Source organism: Pseudopipra pipra, chromosome 2 (assembly GCF_036250125.1).
Source record: "Pseudopipra pipra isolate bDixPip1 chromosome 2, bDixPip1.hap1, whole genome shotgun sequence".
In the NCBI taxonomy this organism is placed as follows: Eukaryota; Metazoa; Chordata; class Aves; order Passeriformes; family Pipridae; genus Pseudopipra; species Pseudopipra pipra.
Window position 1 is genome coordinate 83,666,824 of NC_087550.1, and position 23,421 is coordinate 83,690,244.

A 23,421-nucleotide genomic window follows, 5' to 3' on the forward strand; every position below is an offset into this window, starting at 1 on the left:
GCTGTTGTAGATAATTTCACTGGCAGATCTATTTCATTTTGGGGACTTTATGACCAATAAAAACTTTTTCTTGGTAATTAAAGTGATGTCTACATTTAGATGATTTTCTGTTTGACTTGTGTGACACCAACTTTTTATGCAGGATAGAATAGATTTTAAATATCCAAGCCAGTAATACAAGCTCGAGTTCTGATGTTCCAGCAGCCAGCTTCTATTCCTTCCTTCCTTCCCTTCCAGATTTAAATACATCGGATCTTCCCTACATAATCCCTCAATTACTTCAAAAAATAAAAGTAGAAATAATTATCACAATAATTATAAAAACATTATTATCATCATCATCATGGTTAAAAAGGTAATTAATTAACACTGAAAAGTGTGCCTGCACACTGGTATATTGGCCGCATGCTGATATAGTTAGACCAAAGAGCTTCAGAGGGTTAAACACTTGGGTAAGCAGGGTTTATCCATTCAGATTCATGGGTTTTGTTCAAATTATCTGTAATAAATTGTCTTTTGGGCTAACATTAACATGAGTAATAAATTATTTTGAAAACACTGTGGGCAATTTTAAATGAAGTGTCAGAGTATGTCAAAAGCAAAAATGTTAACAGTGCACATAGATCCTTCTCTAAACAGGTACTGGGAAAAAAACAGATGGTTAAGCTGGTTTGGTTGGTTTTTTCCCTGTAATTTGTCGTTAGTTTGAAGCATGTCTTTCTCTGCCCTAGTGGGACACAGTTGAACTTGTGTATAGAAGGTACCAGTCCTCATATGTCCCGGAAACTAGCAAACAAAATAAACAAAACTTAGATCATCTTAGATAAAACACAGTATGTGTTTATTGAAAATTTTCAGGAGAAAGAAACAAAATATATATATTTTCCTGGTTAAACAAACAACTGAAGTGGTAATAGCAAAAGACTTAACATTTCATTAATCAAAACTTTATGTCTACCTGAAAAAATATACATCAATCTGTTCTAACTATTAACTTGGAAAATTAGTATATTAAAAGAAAACTATATTAAAAATATTTTCTCATTCATAAGTTGAAAGTGATAGCCACAAAGGTGTTCATTTTTTTGCAGGTTGTCAAGATATTTCCATATTTAAACTGATGTACATTATAATTTCTTACTTTCAGGATCAGAATAGAGAGTGTGACAATCTAAGAAACTGATATATATCCATTTTAAAAATAATTTAGATAAATAGTATTCTACTTTAAGAAAAAAGTACTTTTCCAGTTTATGTCTTCCTCTCAACAATTTAATAAATACAAAGTCATGTTTACCTTCATCTAAATGGAATTTTGGTAGCAAAACCATGCTTTGCATACAAAATTAAGATAACAACACAGTGATTGCCTTATGCTTTAAAAAGTTAGCTAAAATGGAAGTATTGTCAGTAAACTAATAGTTTTGTCATCTTTCATCTGTATTTCACTTATTTGCTGGTATTTTGATTCAGTTAGCTAAATGAAGTCAGAGAGACTGGAAAAGTGTTAGTTTTTGTGATAGATTTATCTACAGAAGGACGTTTGTGAGACCGTCAAGGTTGATTAGGAATGAGGCAAGAAGATGAAACAGTTTTGCTAGAAAAACTGTCAACCACACCTCCACGTATGTATAAAGTTTAAAAGGTATGACTTAGATTTTAGAGAATGAAGTGTCACAAACCCATTCTCAATGAATCAGAAAGCTTTGTACCCCTTGTCCCTTTTCAGAAGTTATGAATAATATGTTGTTTTTAAAAAAAACAGCTTTCAGATTAGTGCATTCAAAGGTTCCTAGAGCAAGGCCTAAGTTTTCAAAAAGAGAAACTAAATTAATGTGAAATTCTAGTTCCTGAGAAGACCTAAACGTCATTTCAGTAATTAAGTAATTAAATAAATAAATACCGAAATAAAATCAGCATGTGTTTCTCTTATTTTTATTTTTTTAAAGTGGTTTGTCAATATACATATTCTTCTCAATTTATTATAAAATTAAGAATGAATTTTCTACCTATACTTCCTTTCACTTTGATAAAATTCAGACATAAATACAAAGTAAAGGCAGTAAAATTTTTAATCCTTTAGACAACTATAAGTTTTCCTTAAATATTATAAATATTACAGAAATATACTGAAAAAACCCAACATGCATGAATGAAAATGGCAAACTCCTTTATCCTATTCTATCAGAGGGATTGGTTTTTGGGTAATTTTGAACAGAGAAAAAGAAATTTGTTCGATGACTCAAATGCTGACAAACCCCAAACTTTCCATTTTTAGCTTATAATGTACTTGATTTCTTTATTGTTTAAAATAATTTCTGAGTCAAAATCCACATCCAACATTTATAAATGCACATCAGATAGTGCAATACAATCCCTGGATGTTTTAAGCATATCTTTGATGACATGAAGCTCAAGGCACAAAAGTGACATCAAGTTAGAGAGAGCAGTCTCGACAAAACATTCATTAGAAGAAGATATTTTTTTTTTTGTCAGAACAGCACAGTAGAATGTCACCAACCAAAGGAGCCTGTGATCAGAGGGCAACTCTTCCTTCAGTGGTTTACACTGCAGCCCCACCTGAAAAATTAAGATTGAACATTCAGTATTTCCACTGTGGATGCTCTTTGCCAGCTTTTCAGAGTATTTTTTGCTTGAGACAACAGGTAGAACCTTGTATCCCCAGAGACACATGGACAGCCTTCCCCATTTGTCTCACTCCCCATTTCTAGAGGGCTGTGGGATCACTGACCTGATGCTTTAGTCACATTCTGGCCATACAAATGGAGGGAAAATGAGTGACTTTAGGGACCCTGAGGGCACAAACAGCCTTCACAGCCCTGACCAGCCTCTTCCAGGGCGTCCAGGGCTATATTACAGCTGGATTTCCCCTATGTAACCCTGCCCAAGCCTTCCCACAGTGCCTAAGCAGCAACAGCTGCCCTGGAGCCTGCCATGGTACTCCTAGACTTCCTGAAGTGCCAGGGGATTACACAGATCTCTTAGAAATGCCTGTGAAGCTTCTCCTGCATTCCACTTATTCTTAGTTATTAGTTTCATTAGAGAACATATAATGTGAATTAGAGGTTTAAATTGCCCTCTATGACAGCAAAGGGCCAGGCCCAGGCTGTTCCCACAGAACCACGAGCCAAGGGCAGCCAGCGCATGGCCCAGGCTGTTGCCTCCCTGGTGGTGGGTGTGCACAGAGCGGTGGTGATGGCAACTGGGCCAGCCATCATCAGGTGAAGATAAGGCAACTAGTCAGGCCACAGGCCAAGCCAGGACACCCAGCCAGCCACCTGGACTCAAGGCTGGGACAGGTGTGTGGGGATGTGGTACAGCCTGGGGCAGGAATCCTACCCAGGCCAGAGCTAAAATGCGGGTCCTGGCCAGAGGGTACATGGGGTACCCCTGGTGAGGCTGATCTGAGGCAACCAGGCTGTTTTCCACATGCAGAGCCACAACAGTCAGGCACTTCTGTGGTGGCATTGACCTCACACCCTGTAATTTCCTTCACAAACTGATGTATATCCATCTTCTGGGCATGTTATGGCTTCCCATGCTTGTCCCTGATGAAGAATATTAATTACCAGTGTCTCTTAGAGACCAGTGAGGCTCATTAGGACAAAATTTTTAAATGCCTTTATTCCTGCCCTGTTTCTGCCCCCACTCAAATTATTTATCAAATTCCCATCTACTTTAGAACTAAATCAGTGGGAAACTGATTTGGTCTTACCACGTGGTTTGAAACAAAGTCTCTTATTCTTGTAAGCAGAGTAGGCTGCTATCGATCCAACAACCAATATTACAAAGGCAGAAATTACAGGCGATGTAACTCCAGCTATTAATCCTGAATCTGTGGAAAAAGAAAGGTTTGGCTTTTATTTCAGAGGCATTGAAATAGTTCGACTTAAGCATATTGTGTACTAAAGTATGCTTTTACCAAACTGTGAGAACTGTTTGGTGAAACAATAGAATTAAGCAGATGAATAGAAATTATGTTACATTACAGCTGGTGTGAAAATGTTGTCTTAAAGCCTAATTTAGTATATATGCTACTTTTATAAGGCTAACATTGTTTTTCTATATCACGATGATCAGAAATAAATTGTAGAATAAATGATTTACTCTATACCTGTGTTTCCTCCATGATTGAAATGATGCTCCTCTTCTCCTGGAATAGAGGGTGAAGTTTCATCAAAGAAATGTTTGTCAACTTGTTTTGAGAACTCAGCCTTTTGCTCAGCAAAGTATAATTTTGTGTAAGAGGGCAAAAGGTGCAGCTTGACAGGACCACAAGAGAGGAGCTCCCCTTCTAGTCCTCACTGACAGCTGTGCTGACTGGAGGAGTAACTTCATCCTCCTGACACTTCATTTTTGGAGAAGAATATTATCATCTAATAGAAGTGCCATACCTAGCAGTGTGCATCAAACTGATTTCACAGGGAGTGGGCGGCCAGTATGCTCTGGCTATTCTGTGCTGCCAGACAATCAGATGACTTATCTGTAATTTCAGTCAAGATCTGGTGCATCTGCTTTCAGTTCTGGGCAGAAACCCCTTGCTTTGGGACTGTCCTAGCTGAATTCAAAGGGATAAATCCAGCAGGGTTCTGACATGTGCCAGAATGCTACAAAATGTTTAGGAATATGTTTCAAGTTTTAGCTTCAGGCTCATAACCATGTTTTTTGGTGAAGAATAGCTAATCTAAATAAAAATGTCCCTCAGAGACAAAGAGATTACCACTAAAGCAAAACCAAACAGCTCTGATTTACAAGTGTTAGGAAGAAGGTGCAAGGGGAATTGGGAAATGCTACCTGTTATGACCGGTGGTAAAGGCTTCCCATCAAGGAGATCTGAGTCATCAAAACCTCCTGCAAGATGAAGATTAAGATTCTGGTTGCAAAATTATCCAATCAATGTAACCCATTCAGTTCCCTTGTCCACTCCTTTTTTAATGTTCTAGGGAAGCATGAGAGACCTCTGAAATCCCAGCTTCTACATAGTAGATGGGTCCTGTGTCTTGCACTGAGTGGTCACCTACCCAAATTCACCTGAAAGCTGAAGCACTAACACTGTTGGTGTCTACCAGTTCTCCACCTGTGGGATATGTGGACTTGGGCTCTCAGTAGCACAGATCCTTATATAATATTGACATCTCGAATTCCAGTGGTTCCTGAAGCAGAAAGTCAATGGGTCCTTTCTAGGAAAGACTCCAGAAGGACATGTCCATGGCTCACCACTACAGTCATACTAGACGTAAATACAGGATACATGGTGGTAGCCAGGATAGATGTGCCAATCTCATTTTATTTAAGTGAGTGTCTGGGATCGCACTCCAAACAATACAGGTTTACATCCCTCTCCTCAGTCCCACTAGCTGTATGCCCCAGAGCCATCTCAGATGCACATCTCAGTACAGATTTGAACACAGACTTATCCATGTCCTGTGGCTAGATGTCAAATTTGAACCATCTCATAGTGCGGTGTATACACGCCCAAAACAAAAATGTAAACAAAGTATTAGTCTCATGCCACTTAGGAGACAGTATCTCACATTTCGGGCAGACAGAAAATCTTTATGGTACCAACACTAAAGCTCAGAAAATCTTTACAATGATTGGAACAGTGATTAAAAAGGGAGATGATGGGAAAGGATGATAAAAGCTATTAATAAAGAAATAAGAGAGTAAAGTCTTAAAAATATCTGCTGTGAACAGTTCATAGGGCTAGATTTTCTTAGGAAAAAATATTCTTACCAGAATTACTGTAACTTCCTGGTCGTGGTGGAAGAGGTGGGTATAAAGGTTTTCTTGAGATGTCACCTATTGATAATTAATATTGTTAGATGGTTGAATGGGCAAAACTGGGAGCTTTAAACAAAAAGTATGATAATTTGAGATTTTCTACCTATTTCTAATTTGTCCTCCAGCGAATTAAGAAAAGGACTTTGTCACTATTTAAAACTACTTAAGCAATATATTAACAAATAGCTAGCTACTAAAACTGATTTGGGAGTGAACGGGGAATGTTTTCTAAATTAAAACATGAGAAGAATTCATGAAAATGTTGAAGGAAAATATTTAATGTATTTCTGGCAAGTGCTAATACTGTTTAATGCTGACAGGGAGATACAATGTGTTACTTGGGTGTCAGTGGTTCAATTCTGCAGAGCTGACAGAGAAACTGGTGTTCCAGGCTGGGCCAGAGGCAACAGGTCATGTCTGTGCCATCAGCAGGTATTAATAAAATCTGCAGATTAGTTTCATCTAACAGATGCTGAATTTATCTAATACATTATGAAATTTCTGCTCTTGAACTGTGCAAAATGAACTCAGACTTCAGCTTCATATTTTTTTTTAGGACTTTGTGCTAGCATTTGCCAAAGTATTGGAAAGAGATGCATTGGCTAGAGCAGGAGATCTGACTCATAGCAGTTTCCAAACTGCACATACAGTGCTGGAGTAGCAAGAGCTCACTCAGGTCAAAACCTGTCAAATTTAATGTGCAGGGCTGTTGCTCTGCATATGTAGAGTATGTCCCCTCTTACAATTCTTTCTTTAACCAGTTCAGTCACATATTTAACTGTTCTCATAGCCAGACAGAGAATTTAGCTCTGAATAAATCAAAATTAGGTCACAGAAATAAATAGAACTTTCTCTCCCCCTCCTTAAATCTTTCTTTCACCTTCCAAACATGCCAGATGCCCTTTCACCATGTTTTCTCTTGCCTAGCTGCTAAATAGTATGCTTCTGTTTCTATGTAGCATTTAGGTTTGGATTCAGCAAATTATTTAGACCTGTGCTAAACATCTTGTGAGTATAGCCTACAGCCAATGGATTTTAGGTAGAGTCTTAAAACTTTGCTGAATCAGACTTCGTCCAATGAATTATATTCAATGGAAGAAGGGACTTGCTCTGTTTCAGCTCTCTGTGTAATGAACTAAGACTCACTATGGCACAAAAGCAGAAAACTACCAATCCCATTTTTCATTTCTGTTGTGTTCCTGCACTTATTCAGCCTTCTCTAAGGATAAGAAGACATATTCTATGTCATAGATAATGAAAAGTAATGTGTTCAGAAATACTGATAATGAGATACATATCCCTAACCTCATTATACCATGTATGAATGTCAATTAAGAACCTGAGCTGTAAATGGAACAAAGAAATAAAAACCAAGGGAAACATCATTTGCCATCCTCAGAGTGAAAACATTGGGTTTATTGAAGATACTTAAGCTATTAATTGATAATTCACTCAATATACTGAACCCATCCTCTCATAACAGTACTCATTAATAACTTGCAGGAATTGAACAATTAGTATGGGCAGGAATAAATGAAAATATACACATGGGAATTATTAATGAAATTAGATTAATCTTTGGAATGTGTGGACTAATAAACCACAGGCATGAAGTGCCACTGGGGAACCTGGAAATGGGAAAACACAATATAAAGGGTGTCATTCTCTAAGACTGAAACACTACTAAACCAGACCACTGAGGCAAGTTCTGTGCGATGGGCTGAGAAGTAATTTTTCTTTTGTGTGACTGTGATTCAAGTGGAACCTTAGGCTTTGATTCAATACTACTTGCATGTTGGATAATCTGAGTGTACAAGAACCTATCTAGAGTACTTCATATCCTTGGTATATCTCTAAACACACTAAACAAGTGGTGTAAAAATTCCTAAAGTCAAGAATTTATATGCTTCTGTGCTGTACTGTGAATACTTCCTAGGTCAGGTCTGGGTGTTACAGAAATACCTGGCAGTTAACAGCATGTTACAACAGTTGGACTTCTTCAAGCTTAAGCTGTATCAGCAGTGCTCATCTCTGAAACATTCCTTCCTGAATTTCTAATTTGCCATCACTAGAGTTACAAGAAGCTCAAACCTCTCCATCCACTGTTACCTCTGATTCCTAATCAGAGGCAGATTCATTTTTCGTAGCTGAAGAAACTACAGCCATCACCTGTTGTCTTCAAACTTCTGTCAGAGGACACCTTCCTGAACCATCACAACTGAATGGGCCAAGCTCCCTACCCCCAGCCATTCCTGGGGTAGTCTATCATGGTAATGTAAGCCACAGCTGACTTCAGTTCATGCAGGTAGGCCAGTCTGGAAGCTCTTAGGTAGCTGGCAACCAGATGCTTTCCCCACTCTGCATGATGGCCTCAGGCAGAAGGGCTGCAGGTACAGGAGTTGGAATGACTCTCATTACCATAGCTCCTCCTGCAGTATTGCAATCTCTTTTCACAAATTAGGCAGAGTTGAGAAAAAGACTAAAAAAAATGCCAACATTATATTTAAGGAAAGAAGAGAGTACTCACCCCCACCAAGAGCATCTCCTAAATGTAGATCATTGTCTAAAAATGAATAGGAGGAAGATGCAGAAAAGTGAGTTAGACACAACTCTTGTGGGAAGTGAAATGTTAGTTTTAATAGAACATGTACAACTGAATGTTTGACAAGCACCTTTTTCAGGTTAGTCCCACAACCTTACCTAAGCTATTACACTTTTCTTTAAAACTCTTATAGAATTTAGTAGTTTCCTGCACACTAATTGACAAATGATACAGTATTTTCTACTCAAAATACGAAGGGTTTTTTTCTGCTGTAAATGATGTCAAAATAAATCTTATAGTTGAATCAAGATCAATACCTCTAATATATCTGCAAGCACATAAATAAAACTTGCTATGTTAACATAATAAACCTATTTTTTAAATATGTTGTGCTGTATCTATTTTTTAAATATGCTAAATTGTCAACACTTGTCTCTGTGGTTAAAACTGGTATATGTATGTTTGGCTTAAGTATAATTTATTGAACTGCAAAAACTGAATACCCATTTCAAGAACAAATACTAGGAAGCAATAAACCTACTCGGAGAGAGAGATTGAATCAACTAGTCTATGTGAGGGTCACGGTGACATAAAAATTTTGCTTCAGGCAATCCAATGCACCTGTCTGAGGTTGGGTGATAGCCTCGTTTTCCTTTGCCTGAGCTAGAAAGGTTTTATAATAGACTTAAATGTCTGCATGTGCATGTTACACAGAAAATCAACAGGCTACCATTGCCACAGCACTGTACACGTGTCTTGCTGTACCTGGGATGGAATTTTCCATCCAATAAACAACTTGTCTATGAGCTGCAGATGCAAAAAGAGGAACTCTGTTTCCAGCATACGGATGTGGATATGAGTGTGTGGGTGATGTTTTAAGGTGTATATGGAATGATGGCGAGTTCTGAGAGAAATACATTAGATGGATGCCATAACTCCAAGAATCCCTTTCTTTACACTTATAAATGTGGAGTGCTACAATAAATCAGAAGAAATGGGACAGCAAAACCTACCTAAATTTTGACACCAGTGCTTATTACCACAGACAATTCGATAGACTCTCAATTAAATAAATATCTTTTTCATTATAATTGTGTTAGAATTCCCAAATCACCACACAGAAATCTGCCTTCTCGTGTTCTTTATATCCAGCAGGAGTGAGAAGCTGCTTTTGCACAATATCTAGTTATCTAGTCTCATTTGTGTGGCAACTCAATGCTTTGGTGTCACCAGGAAATCTGGCAGGAAAGTTATAAAATTCATTCTACATAATTTGGTTCGTTCTTGTCAGGTGTTGATCCTCCCTGTGTCTGGCCAGAAGAGAGTTGCATTTCAAAAATACCTTTACCTGTCAAATGGTAACACTGCGAGAAGGAATAAATTGAAAACTCGATTCAATTTATTATTGATATGAAGAATTCATGTAAAATTTAGGGTTCTGTTCTGGAGGGTTCATGCAGGGATTTGTTGCATAAATGCTAAGGGTGATATGAATGAAATGCAAATGGAAATGCACATGTCTGTAGGGACCATAAAAATCAGCAAAGTGTTAAAAGAAGAGACAATAAAGGTCACTATTCCCTCCATAAAACTGAGGAATATGTTGTTTCTGTCAAAACCAGCTCGCCTATGTTCCGATAAGATGACAGCACAGATGACTTGTCAGCAGAGGAAAAGCAGAAAGAATTTCTACACCAAAGGTTGCAGCATATCACTACTTTTTCTGATCATCCATCCAGAAAATAAGTCTTGGACATAGTCCGTGTATTCCAAACAAGCAAAACCAGATAGTGGGCAGCAACCTGGCATAGGCTTCAGAGACAATGAAGTAAGAAATATTATGAGGCAAAAGAACTTCTCCATAATGCCTGATTTCTCCTAAAGGATATAAAAGATCTGTACATAAACAAGCTTGTCATTCCTGATCACGAAGAACCATAGAGACAGGATAAGAGCTCAATAGCTAGCATACCTTGTCCCATATTGCACATGATGCTCACCAGACCACCTAAGCACATACACCTCGGTGCTCATGAGCACATGGGTTTGAGGATATGGCTTAATTAAATCAAATGCAGGATGAATGTGAGTGGGTAAAATCAAGTTATTTTGAGATTTTGTAAATAAACGTTACCTTCTGTTAAATTTTGTGATGAATTTTGTTGCACTAGGAAGGTACCTACCGGAGAGCTTCAGCTCAGGCAGAGATGTGTGGGATGCCCAGAGGACATGGCCCGTGTAGTAATTGGCCTCAACTGACCAAAAATCTCAGCCAGCCTCACCTCTCAATGGTATTGACTGAACGAGACATAGAGGTAACCCTGACATTAAGATGAAGCATTAGGCAGATGCTGAAACATACTATTGTTTCATCTTTCTGCACTTTCCAAATCCAATAGTTGATTTTTAACACTGTGGGCTTGGGATTTTTAAAACTCTCTGCAATCCTCTTCAGTGCTGAAAGAGATTCCGAATGGTCTGTAAAATGTGGAGTTCTTGATTCTCAAGAATTAGTGCAGTGGATTCGAATCATTTGGCAGTCATATCTCGAACAGATTTCTGAGTCCCTAAAAATCAAATTCATTTCACCTGACTGAGGCAGCTTCAGTGCAGATATTGGAATCCCTAAGCTACCTTTAAACGTGACCAAGGACAGAGTATTTTAGGCACAATTCAAGTAACTTACTTGAAATGTTTACATTAGGATGAGATCAAATCCACAATTAGTGCAATATTTTAAAATAGACAGACACTTCTAATCTAGGCCAAACACAGATTTTCTTGGTCAAATGAAGTGGGAAGGAAGAATGCAACCACTAAAGGATCCAGTAGCTACTACATTCACAAAATGCTGCCCCTGTTTGTTCAAAGAGCAAGCCCTTTGTTGTGTGGAAAATGTAACTGCTTTCGTGTATCGCAAGTCTTACTGCCCTGTTTATCCAGAAAAAGACCTAAAGTTGTTGTGTGGGCTAATGTTATCCAGCATTTTCCAATTCAAATATTTTGTTTGATAGACAGGAATTTATTTCAGTGTTGTTTAGGTGAAAAAGCTCTATGTTATTATAACTTGTTCCATAAAAAATATGTTTTTTTCAGCATTAACATTGGAATTTATTGTTTGGCATTCTCAGGACTACAGCTAAAACCTTTCAGTTCTCTCCACCGTCTAGAGCCCTTTTTCTTTTATGACACAGGTTTTGTAGCAACTAGTACTAGATAATATGAAGTAAATACATGGTGAGAAGAAAGAACACCTAATTTCCTTCTGATTCTTTTCCGAGTCTGTTATCAAGCATCATGAATAATTATGCAAAAAGAAAAAAGAATGGGAAAAAAGTAGAAGATCAGTTATCCATTTTTAGCAACAGTTACCCATTGTTATACTCCTCAGGGAGTTCAGTACAGTCTGGAAAAGCATGAAGAATATTTTCAGGAAATAAAATATCACTGGCCAGTTAGGCTGTAAAGCCTTATTGTAAGTGGTAAAGACTTGTAAATGGTAACTGTCAAAAACCCACTTACTTTACATAAAGAAGACAGCTATAATTTAAATAATCTCAGCTAAAGTACAGTAGCAAAAATTATCAAGAATCTCATGAGACAGTTTCTTACATATAGAAAATCAGCTTTATAACCTATTATTACTCACTCAGCACAGGCCTTGTGGGTCTTCTGATCACTGTAGGCTTCCTTGTAATTATGTCATCTGGTGGACACAACGACACGCCAATAAACAATAAGCTTCAACTTAACAAAAGCAGATATCTGCAAATCTAGACAGCTGTTTATCACAGCAGAGGCTAAAAATGAAGAGATGTGTTTTCAAAGCCATTTTTTGTTTGTTTGTTTTAAAGAAGTCTTTCATTTTATGACAGAAACATTGAAATCTAGCATTTTCCAGTTCTGTATCCCTTTAACTTAAGTGGTAGCCACTTCATATTCCATTCCTCAAGGAAAAAGACTTAAGATTTATTATGGGTGTAAATGCCATAGTAAAATAAGGATGTGAGATTTACATACCTGGGTGATCAAGGGCATCAGCTAAATCAAAATCGCCTTGACCTATAAGGAATGTGACAAAAAAAAAGGACACTAAGTCAGTGGACAGGTTTCCATGACCTCCAGACCTGAGGGCTCTGTACAGAGCCAGAACACCAGTAAGAGGCAAAAAATCTCCCCATCCAAACTGGAGCAGGCACAGAACAAGCTGTCAGCTGTCATCCCTGTGCTGTGCAGTCCTGAATGACTGTGAGAGATGGGCTCATTTAATTCAAAGAAGCTGTTTGTTTGGGTAGTGCAAGGAGAAGCTGCTCTCTCATGTTATCTATATTCATCTGCTGTGCAAACATGCCTTTGAAGAACACAGGTTGCCTGTTATAGGGCACAGGACTATTGCCAGGAGACAGCTGAAAATAGCATTCAGTGTGGTACTTGCAAACCAAAATCATTAGGTGAGAATTTTTAATATCTTCATTATTATTTTACTAGCGCAGCTTCAGCGAGCAGCTTTACTGGCAAACCTGTGATCACTTGTAACACAAATCAACTTTCTTTTTTTAATTCTTCCTGTAACATGGGCCAGAAGCAAAAGATATTAAGATGTGTTTACTTAATTTAGTTTCCCTGTATGTTAAAAAGTCTGAGAAGTGAGAAAAAAAAATCCTTCCTGTTCTGTGTTAGGTGACCATAATGTCTTTAAATGTCACAGCAGGGCAATTAGCACGCTGACTTTTGAAATTAGCAGGTAAATAAAACTGGGAAATGTTTAAAATATATAAACTGAAGCAGACAACTTTGAACAGAACACACACAGTTATTCATGTGAGTTTTACTTTCAACTCTACAATCTGCCACTTTCCTTTTAATACACAGCATTCGTGAAACACCTCTTTGCAGAATATGTATCCATTAGTTTTCATCCAGGCTGAAACTGCATCATCCTTGTGTTTGCATTCCAAATACAAGATCAGCTGGCACAAACTGACAAAAAGTCTTGATGTGTCATGACTTCCCTAAACAGAAAAGTATTACTGTGCTCTATCAAGTAAGCCTCAAGATGCTCTTGTTCTGCATCTGTTTATTTTCCCATCTAAAAAGCTTAATACCAAACTCTTCATTGAAGTGTTTTTCTTGATAAGTCTTGAACACTTCACAGCAAGAAAGGCATTGTTGTTCAAGTGGGGAAACTGAGCAACAGAGAGAGGCTGTCAGAGGTTCTTCAGCACAACTGTGCTCTGGCTTCAGCTCAGCTCCCTGATCTTGACAGGTGCTGCACATCTTCATGGCATTCTTTTCATTAATCACTGTTCCTGAATAATAGCTCTTACTGTATCAAAGAGCTCCCGGAAAGATTAATTATCAGTGGTGAAACACTGTGTGATCCTGAAATAAGAGTCAGCACAGGAGCATAAAGTAGAAATGTTTTGATTCCCGTGAGGATTTTAATGTGAATCTGTGAACTAAATTATAGCTGGGGTCTGACAGAGGAGATAAAGCAAGGTTGGAACGCAAAGTAGCAAATGGCTTCTAAAGCAAATCTGTCCCTACAAAATATTATGAGGAACCCATGTTTGGTAAGGAAAAATAGGTAACAGCATAAGGCTTTCCCACTAATATTATTAGAGTAGCATTTTATCTCTTATAATTTGATCTGTTCTCAGTGTGTCACCTTATCCTGCCACCTCTTCTTCTGGTGCCCTGGCCACTAACCTTGCCGAGTCCAGTAACCATTGGATGGGGTCTTTAGGTGGATAATATTAATGGAATTTATAGAATGATTTGGGTTGGAAAGCACCTTAAAGACCATCTAGTGTCAACTCTCCCTGCCATGGGCAGGGACAACTCCCATCAGACCACGTTGCTCAGGGACCCATCCAGCCTTCCAGGGATGGGGCATCACAGCTTCTGCGGGCAACATGTTCTGGTGCATCATGACCCCTACAGTAAAAAAAAAAAAAAAGTGTTCCTAACATCTAATTCAAACCTACTCTCTTTCAGTTTAAAGCCACTACTACAGCTATATTCTAAGACACTGACAGGTTGGTTTTTTTAAGTATGAACCCACTAAATATATAAATACATAAAATAGATAAGTTGCTTCATCAGAATATATTCCCTGCCAGAGCCCTGAGTGCACCACCAGCTTTTACTGGCCCTGAGTCCCTGTTCATGGGCTGTCACACCATGCTGCTCCCCAACCATGGAACCATTTGATCTTGATGCAGGCCACTACCAGCAGGCTGACATCCCGGCATTGCCTTTACTTATATGGTCAAATTATATGTTTATGAAGCATTTCTTCAGTGTCAGGAGTATAAGCAACTTAAATTTGACTGTCCTTTGATTTTGTCCTCTGGTTAAATCCTCACTTGATTGACATCCTGAGTGCTGGAGGAGGCTGTCTGACCTGAGCCCCACTGCCACAGGATGCTGTTGTCAGGGCTAAAACCATTTCATGTTGGACTGAGCCATCAGAAATAATTTTGTAACCATAATCAGAACATGAGTCATCAGAAATAATTTTGTAACACTGAATAGCTGTTGGCAAAACCAGCTTCGTTACAGGTCCTGACATGCAGGAACTAATAATATGGAAAGCAACTACTGAGGTCCTAATGTTGTAAAGAGAATGTGACAAAATCATCTCATGAAGGAAGACTGGAAAACTTCAGGTACCATATTTCTTTGAAGTTAGAAAAAAAATAAAAATAGGAGGTGGAATCTAATAAGAATTCAAGTAAGATGATGCAGATGTTTTCAATTGCTTGAGAACTAAAGCAAAACAACAGACTGAAACAGTTACTAACATCTGCCCTTCTCCTGGACAACAACATTTCCCTCTCCTATTGTATGTCTGTTTTGTCATAAAAAACCTGGGAAAAGGCAAAAGGAGTTGTTTTGAGACTGCAAGGGAGAAATAGAAGAAAGCTACATCAATTTTAAGAAGAGAAATTTTTCAGATTGATATTTTAAAAATTATTTCTGACAGTAAATCTAGCAATAAAAAGAAACAGACACCAACACAGAATGACTGCTTGGGAGGAAGACAGGAATCCACATTGAAATCTCTTTAGCTGTGTAAATATAAACCTTGACAGATGGGCAGTTTGTATGTGGACATCTGTGCAGCATTACAAGTGATATAGCAATAAACCAAAAGATTGCTTAGACTTCCATCCCACCTTCCTCTGATAATAGGATCAAATGACCACAAGGACTAGGACTTTCTGGAGCAGAATTTTAAATGCTCATTACTACTTCTGAGACTGTACCTAGACATTTTAAGAATCTAATTTTGGAGGATAACAGATGGTTAAATAGCTGAACAGCCCAGACTTCATTCACAAAAGGGTGTGTCTAAAAACAAAACCACATTAGAGAGTCAGAATATTTAGCTCAATAAGAACTGCAGTCACTTCAGAGAACTTTGAAGATAAATGACAAGGAAAATAAATTACTGAAGCTTCTCCACAGAATAAACAGACTGAAAGAAATTCATTTTCCACATATAAAAATGACCCCTTTTTTTTGGATCAGCTTCCATAACATAAACAGCTAGAAATATACTCACGAAAATGAGAATGAAAGACATTTTAGTGGGGTGAAAACAGCTTTGTGCCTTTGGGGGTTTTATTTGATTGGGGCTTTTGTATATGCCTCTTGCTGTTTGTTTTGTTGGTTGAAAAAAGTTATGAGACCTGAATAGTTGTGAAGATATTTAGCTATGCAGGTGGTAACAGAGTTATTTCTGTTATTACTACTTTGGGCTAGTATGCTATTTCTTGGCATAACTTCTAACCTTGCTTCTGGGAGTATCCATGTTTTGACAAAGAAATAAAATTACTGTAATACTGGTTTTTATTGGGTGGTCCTCAATGATTCATAACAAGAGAATTTGAAAAAATGCTTATAAGCATTGCCTAACACCGCAAAACAGTCCTTATCTGCAAATGAGAAAATGCAAAGGTAAGAAGGTAAGCCTTCCAGATGGATATATGGATTGTATTGAGAAAGGACCTATTTTAATTATGTTTATGCTAGCTGCTCAAACACAATGAACTATAATAACAGCAGGACTTTTCCTAGCACTGACAATTTTATTTGGGATGTAATTCCCTCATTCCCACCCAAGACCTGTAGCTGTGCCAGTAAAAAAATGAAGTGTAGACCCAGCCTAACCTTTGTAATATCATACGTGGAAGGCTGGTGATATGGAGACTGTTACGGTTGCTGTTTGCCACAGAGATACTAAGACAGTTTTAAGTAATTTCCCTTGAATATAAGACCCATCTTGCTGAAGCACCGTGGAGCTGAGGTAATCTTACCCTGCCAAGGCAGTCGGTCCCCTGCAAAGCCCTCAGGCACATGTGCATTTAATGTTCGCAAGCTCTGGCCCATATTAGTTTTCTGAAAATGTCACACAAATATCCAGTAGCTAAAATGCAGACAGGAGTGTCTTTTGTCTGTGATTTAATTTGTTACCTAAATGTTAGATGGATCCATCACCCTTTAACTATGTAGCTGTTTGATCGCAAGGGTCTGAGGTCCCACAGCTTTTAAGGAGTATTTACGAGGAACAAGGCTGGATTCTGCAGGTGAGTGTTACCAGTCCATCATTATAACTGTGGTCAGAAGTTTTCTGACAGAAAGCTACCATGACATCACTCTGCAATTTCTGATTTCCCTAAGTAGGCTCAGTCCTGCACTGAATCCATACAAGCAGAGCTTGTGGCCCTTAAAATGATGCATATTTAAATAAGACAGGATGAATATTGCTAAGTGAGAATCCGGTTATGCGACAAATGAAATTAACTTCTCAGGCTTTTAATATGCACAGGGTAGTATTAAAAATGAAGCTAAGATCCATGAGAAAATGTATTTTTATGTGTTTATACATACATCTCAAATGCATAGATGCACATGTGTGTTAGATAAATAATTTTGTTATTAATATTATTAAATTATTATGATTAAATTAATTGGTTTTGAGTTCATTACTAGCAGTCATATGATTGGTATGGTATTACCTGTGTTACAAATAAATTAGAAGCAACTAACTTCAAATTGTGAGCTAGATAGAAAGGGGAAAAAAGCTTATTTTACAGTATTTTAAGACATGAACAAGTATGATTTCTTCAGTGTAATTAAATAAGAATTGTTTTGTGAATACAATGAGCTTAAAACATTATGAAGCTGGCAGAGACTGGGGAAGAAGTGAATGACTCAAAAAATGAGAACAAAAATTTTCTAAAAGGGAACAATATGTTACCAAAATCACTCATGAGACCCATTTTATGTACTTTTTAGCTGAAATAGTAAGTTATTCTTTGCACAGACCATTTCTGATTATAATAAAATCATGAGACCTATTTCCTCTGTAATGAGAAAATGGGATGGATTTTCCCATGCATATGATTCAGAACACACCCTTTTATTGATCCAACTTTATTCAGGAAGCAATTATGTTTGTTTAAAGGAAATTACTCATTTAAGAAAAGTTTTGGGAGAACATTAAAGTTTACACCCCAGAGTGGACACTGTGGACAAAATCTCAATTAGCAGGAACTATTTCTTTCATGTAATACCCTCATGATCCATATTTCCTGATGAGGTTACTGTAGCTTGTTTTTCCTTCATGACCCTTTAGTTTCATAAACAATGATTGCCATTACAACTCCTCGATGCTGGGGTGGAAAATGAGTATGCTTTAAAATCTATAATTAAGACCTAAGATCCAGTATATAGACCACAACATGTGGCCTGATTATTGGCTTCATGTTTTTAGCTAGGCCACTTCTGGTTGTAGTTTGAATTCAAGGGAAATTAAAAGGACTGTCTCACTTATTCAAACAAGAACACATTTAAATAATTACTAGCAACTTAGATGGGCTAATAAAGCAAGAGTGGCAGTATTGCTTTAGCTCTGTGCAGCATGGTCTCATCAAACATGAAAGAAAATCTTCTAGTTCTATGATATTCGCTTTGCTCTGGACATACCAAGTACACTGGTAAAATACATGCAAAATACCTCTAGATCTTCAGCAGGGGTAGCACAGATCTCAATAGTGCTATCCTGTAACTTAACATCAAGTTGAATTTGTTTCAGGAATTCTGTGCCCCCTGAAGTCACAGTAGCCCATCAGCATAAATATCTATATTACTTCCAAAGGGGTTAGTAATATTGCCAAATCGAAGTGGATGACCAGGGTGTTTTATACAGATTCTTTGCTTGTGTGTTTACGGTGCGAGACAGTAATAAAGCAAGTCCTGCCTCTTCTCTCTTTCATGCCATTAAGAACATGTTTTCCAGAAAAGAATGATGCTGGAAAGATTTGCTGGACATAAGCAAGCAGGTCTGTTCAGCAACAAAGTCTCTACAGAGTAAATGAGAAATACAATTAGGCTTCCTTCTCCGGGCTGAAGAAGCCTCTGTACGTGCCACCACAGTGCACAGAGAAGCCTCTCAGAATAACCCTGGACAGAGGGTGATGGAGCATCAGTTTGTATCTGAATTTCAGAAGCAAGAGACTTGGAAGAGGATCTGACAGCTCAGTCTTCCACAGAGAACTGAAATGAAGAGCCTTGTCATGGTCATGCAAAATGTTGTGAATATCTCGGTTGGATTTATGAACAAAGAGCCAGTTTCTTTATTTTACCATCGCACTCAGGAAACAAAATGGTCTGTAAGACATTTGTGAATAGAAATATCTGGCTCACATCTCAACTTCTGCTCCTTGCAGATGGTAGTCTGCAAGATGGAGCTGCAGTTTTGATGCAATATAGATTGTGATCCTGGGGGCTTTGTTGCTGTTAACTCAGGACTGTTCCTGATGTGGAGTGTATGCTCCTGGTTCCTTCACAACTGGTGTTGTAAGACCTGGGATGTAAGGAAGGAGACCTGGGATGTAAGGAAGGACTTTGCTTTAATTTTTCTGCTAATCTTAGTGCCTACTCTGGCCTTTGTTTTCATTTAATATGGAGCACTGCTGCCCTTTAAAAATATATTGCTGTGATTTTACTTCCTACATAAATTCCTCAGGAATTAAAAATCTATTGATGACAGACAAAGCTTATTCAATGGAAGTGAAACTGTTATATTTTCATATTTTCATCCAAGCCCGTTCTGTCATCTGAGACGGTGTTTGCCTTCATGAGATACTGTGCTACAGATCAGATTTTAGACAGTATTTTCCCATAACATTCATAGACGTCAGCCTGTGGAAATGAAGGAAGCCTAATCAAGACAATCTGAACCTCCCTTCTCTTAAGGGCCTATTTTTATTGATTTCTAATCTTGAAAGAATTCTGACATTTGTTTTTTTAATTACCATCATGGGACGGAAAGGGATTGACAATTGCTGATGCAAATGAGTTAAAACACATACTGAAAACAGGCAGGTTGGGCACTGCTGCCAGGCTTGCAATGTGGCAGCAGTGTTTGAAAAGTGAATCTGAGAAGCTGAGTAACTACCCCATTTTTTTTCTCTTCTCAAGCTCTGATGTTGCAACAACTCTGCCATTAGTGTTTCAGTTACTGTTTCAACCAGTTCAAGTATGTCAATTTATCTCGCTGCAATCACAACCTTGAATGATAGCACTGACATGCCTACAGAGAATGGCCGTTCTGGTATTGGGAAATAGTTTTGGAGGTCAGCAGGAGAGAATTTGTTGTCTGATACTTCCCTGCCCTCGCTCCCACGAGTGCTTCAGCATGTGCACAGGGACCTCACACAGAACGACAGTGAGGACTGGAGCGAGATGGAGCAGTAAGAAAATCAGGACTGTGTTTTTCATCTCTTCTATTCTGCTTCTTAACTCAAGTGAAAACTACATTATTCATAGAACTAAGTCACATAGTGTCTCAAATCCAAAGAGGTCTGTAATTTTCTCCCCATAAAGTGCCCAGCTAATTAATCAAGAATACAATTAATTTTGAGTCAAAAACTTAGTAAGCCTTAGCTGAACAGCGGTACGTGGCTCCCTGGCTAGCAATAAATGCTGTTCCCTTTACCTGTGTAGCATTCCATACCTGATGGAGCAAACTTAAGGCATCTCAGACATCAATCTTTTCACCATCCTTGTTACTAAGTAAACACGTGATCTATCAGCTGACCTTAAAGACCATGGATATATAGATTATATCTATATTGGGAACCTGAGGAGCATTCTGGACAGTCAGGTCTGAGTGAGAGTCTCACCTGCTTTCCAGGTCCATAAAGGAGAGAGCCCTCAGGTTGCACTGCTTCCCCACTGCAGGTGTGCACACAGGTTTATGGTCCAAATAAGACCCACACTATGTTTCCAACAAGTGCATGATCTCAGTTACTGGGGGGCTAGGAACCTAACTTAGTTGTGTCTCAGCACAGCCTAAGTGGGCAATGTAGACACAGCCCAAGCTGGATTACCACACGTCAGCCCAGCCTCAGTAACTGACGTGGGATGGACTCCAGTGGAAGGTTTCATTTGGATTGGGGTAAAAGCCATTCAGACAATTAGTTGCTGCAGCTCAACTTACGTGGGAGCCTTCACGCAACCTACCTAGGCTTGGAAATTACAAAAGCCAAAGTAGCTTAAAATGGAAGACTGCACTGAGCATGTAAGTTTCTGAACTGTATCAGGTCTCACTTTCCTTGCACAATATGGTCCTTCTTTATGCCATTCTTCTGTTGAGATGTGTCCATCAAGGCAATCTAGCCAACCAACTGAAGATAGCCAGACATAAAGGAAGTGCTAAATGAGAAGAAGAATAACGTCATCTGGTCTGACTGTGGTGGCCCAGTAGTTTCTAGAAGTTATCACAGATTGTTACAGCTTAGAAAAGAATTAAGCTGCAATATAAAAAGGTGAATAATGCCACAGACATTTCTATCATGAGGACTTAAACCAGCTTTTTACCAGCATGGCCAAGCCTTTCTCATATCATGTCTTGATTGGGTTGAGAAGTGGGTTGAGAACCACTTGAGAAGTGGTTCCTGTATATGTCCCCTGAAACATAGTGAATACTTCGATGATGAAATTCAGTGTCTGTTGCTATAGATTAAAACAACTAATTTTGTTCATCAAAGTGGATTAAATAGTTTCCAGAGTCATAAGACTGTGCCCAAAGCTCACAGCAACTTTCAGCAATGACTTCTCCCCCAAAGCAGGGCCTGAACAGGCTCTAAATTAAGACATGCATAAATCAAGAATGATTAGGCTGACTACCTTTATAATTAAAATGGTAGAGTATATGGAAATTGGCTTGCTCATGCTCAGATTGTTTGAACAGAAATACTCAACATAAGACAGTCCTCCAGAACAAGAAAATCTGCATGCCAGAGATGAGAGACTGCATGAATCACCACTGCTCACAACACGCTACATGCAGGCCAGCACAGTCCTACTGCTCTGCTCTTTCTATGCAATGTTACTTGCTGAAAACCTCTAAATAATTTCTCATTTGTTAAAATCAAAATATTGCACTAAGTTAAGGCAAAGTGTTTTCCCTGCTCATCACTGCAAGGTCTCCTAGGGACTCCATTTCAATCAGGGGTGGTGGGAGGATCATCATCATCAGCAGCAGCTATTTTGGAACTAGTGATCAATGATAGATTTCTTCCTGCAGCCAAACACTGCACTACAAGTTTCTGAAGTAATGCTAATACACAAAAAAGAAAAGGTTACAAGTACACCATATGGCAAGTGCACACAAGGATGATCCTATTTGGTTTGACATCAAGAAAAGTTTAACAGAATGTTTTGCTAAAAGACCTTGTGTTTGAATATAGTTAAATGACTAAGTATGAAAGGGTTACATTTTCCTGACTGCTATTTGTTCATCAAAAATATGTACATAAAACGTATTCAATTCTTACCTAATCCTGCATAAAAAAATGTATGCTTGTGTGCTGAATGCATAGACTAAGGTTAATCAATCAATTATTTATAATTATTTAACCATATGCACCAATACAAAAGCATGAGAATCTTTAAACTGAATAAGAATTTGTTTTTACAAAAAAACTAATATGTTTCAAGATATGAATAATCAAGAAGAGCTTTAAAACATGAAGTCAGTATTCTACTAAGGATCTCTTTGGAAACTCTTAAGTTCCTCTGGAAGCTCTAATTTTACTGCTTCCATTTAAAAAGTTTATACTCAAGTCTGAGCTTGTGAATAATTTTATGGGAGCAACTTAATAGAGAAAATAAGATATTATAAAAAAGAAACTCCAACTAGCATGGCTATTATGAGCAATCATCCAAGAGATATGTATCTCTTTAGAAACTGCAGAAGTACTTATGTAAACACTCTTGAATGCTTCTCATGAATTGGTAGCAACAAACAAACAAACAAACAAAAGGCAGCAAGCATTTCCAAATAAACAAACATAGTTGTTTTAGGGGTTGGAGTTTAAGGTTTTGATTTTTTTTCATTTTTAATGATCATGCTCTAGAAATAAGCCAAGGCAAAGGTCACTTACCTCTTACATGGACTAGAAGGAAGCCAAAGCACAAAAGAAAAATACTTCTGAATTTCTCCATGCTCTTCTATGCAGTGCCTTGATTGTACCGCTTGTTTTTTTCCAAGTGATGATGTTGCAATGGCAGTGCTAAGGTTTGAGGGACACACTTAGAATCAGCGTCTCTGCCCAAAGACGTCTCTCAGCATCACATCCAAGCAATGCAGAACAGAGAGAAGTCCCTGAAAACCTGTCTGCGTACAAGACAAGTAACAAAAGCAAACAACCCTGCTAGGGCCAAGCTGTGAGCAGCACCTGAGGTGCGAACTGTGCTCCAAGAAATCTATTTATTACCCAGGCAGGAAGCATGGAGAGCGGGGGAAGCAATGGCAGCACCCAATGAGGAGGGAGCCAGAATGCTCTGAGTCCACCTCCTCCCCGCAAGGGAAAACCAACCTGTTTGACATCCTTGCCTTCAAAGCAGGGTGTGGTGCTGTGAGAGCTCAAGCAGCTTGTAAGAGGAGACCATCTTTCTCTGAAGTGCGCTTGAAAGAATCACTCAGACATACTCTGTCCTCAAAGCACCACTTCCCTGCTCGGTTCTTGGCTGAGCAACAACTACTGATAAAGGCA

The 23,421-nt window shown here is 38.3% G+C and overlaps 1 protein-coding gene across 1 annotated transcript; it reads right to left on the reverse strand.

Moving 5' to 3' along the window:
* Positions 1–1,919: 1,919 nt before the first annotated feature.
* On the reverse strand, positions 1,920–23,256 carry XG (Xg glycoprotein (Xg blood group)). Its single transcript, XM_064646154.1, has 9 exons — positions 22,810–23,256; positions 12,368–12,409; positions 11,997–12,053; positions 8,333–8,368; positions 5,758–5,823; positions 4,816–4,872; positions 4,136–4,174; positions 3,737–3,856; positions 1,920–2,580 (listed from the first exon to the last, which is right to left on the reverse strand). The coding sequence occupies exons 1-9, from the start codon at positions 22,868–22,870 to the stop codon at positions 2,564–2,566; spliced, it is 495 nt and encodes a 164-aa protein (XP_064502224.1). The 5' UTR covers positions 22,871–23,256; the 3' UTR covers positions 1,920–2,563.
* Between the last annotated feature and the right edge of the window lie 165 nt (positions 23,257–23,421).

Coding starts and splice junctions, on each gene's coding strand:
- XG (XM_064646154.1), bottom strand. CDS start 22,870: ATGGAGAAATTCAGAAGTATTTTTCTTTTGTGCTTTGGCTTCCTTCTA. Junction 5,824..8,332: donor AGGAGATGCTCTTGGTGGGG/GTGAGTACTCTC, acceptor AATTATCAATAG/GTGACATCTCAAGAAAACCT. Junction 3,857..4,135: donor CAATCATGGAGGAAACACAG/GTATAGAGTAAA, acceptor CTTTTTCCACAG/ATTCAGGATTAATAGCTGGA.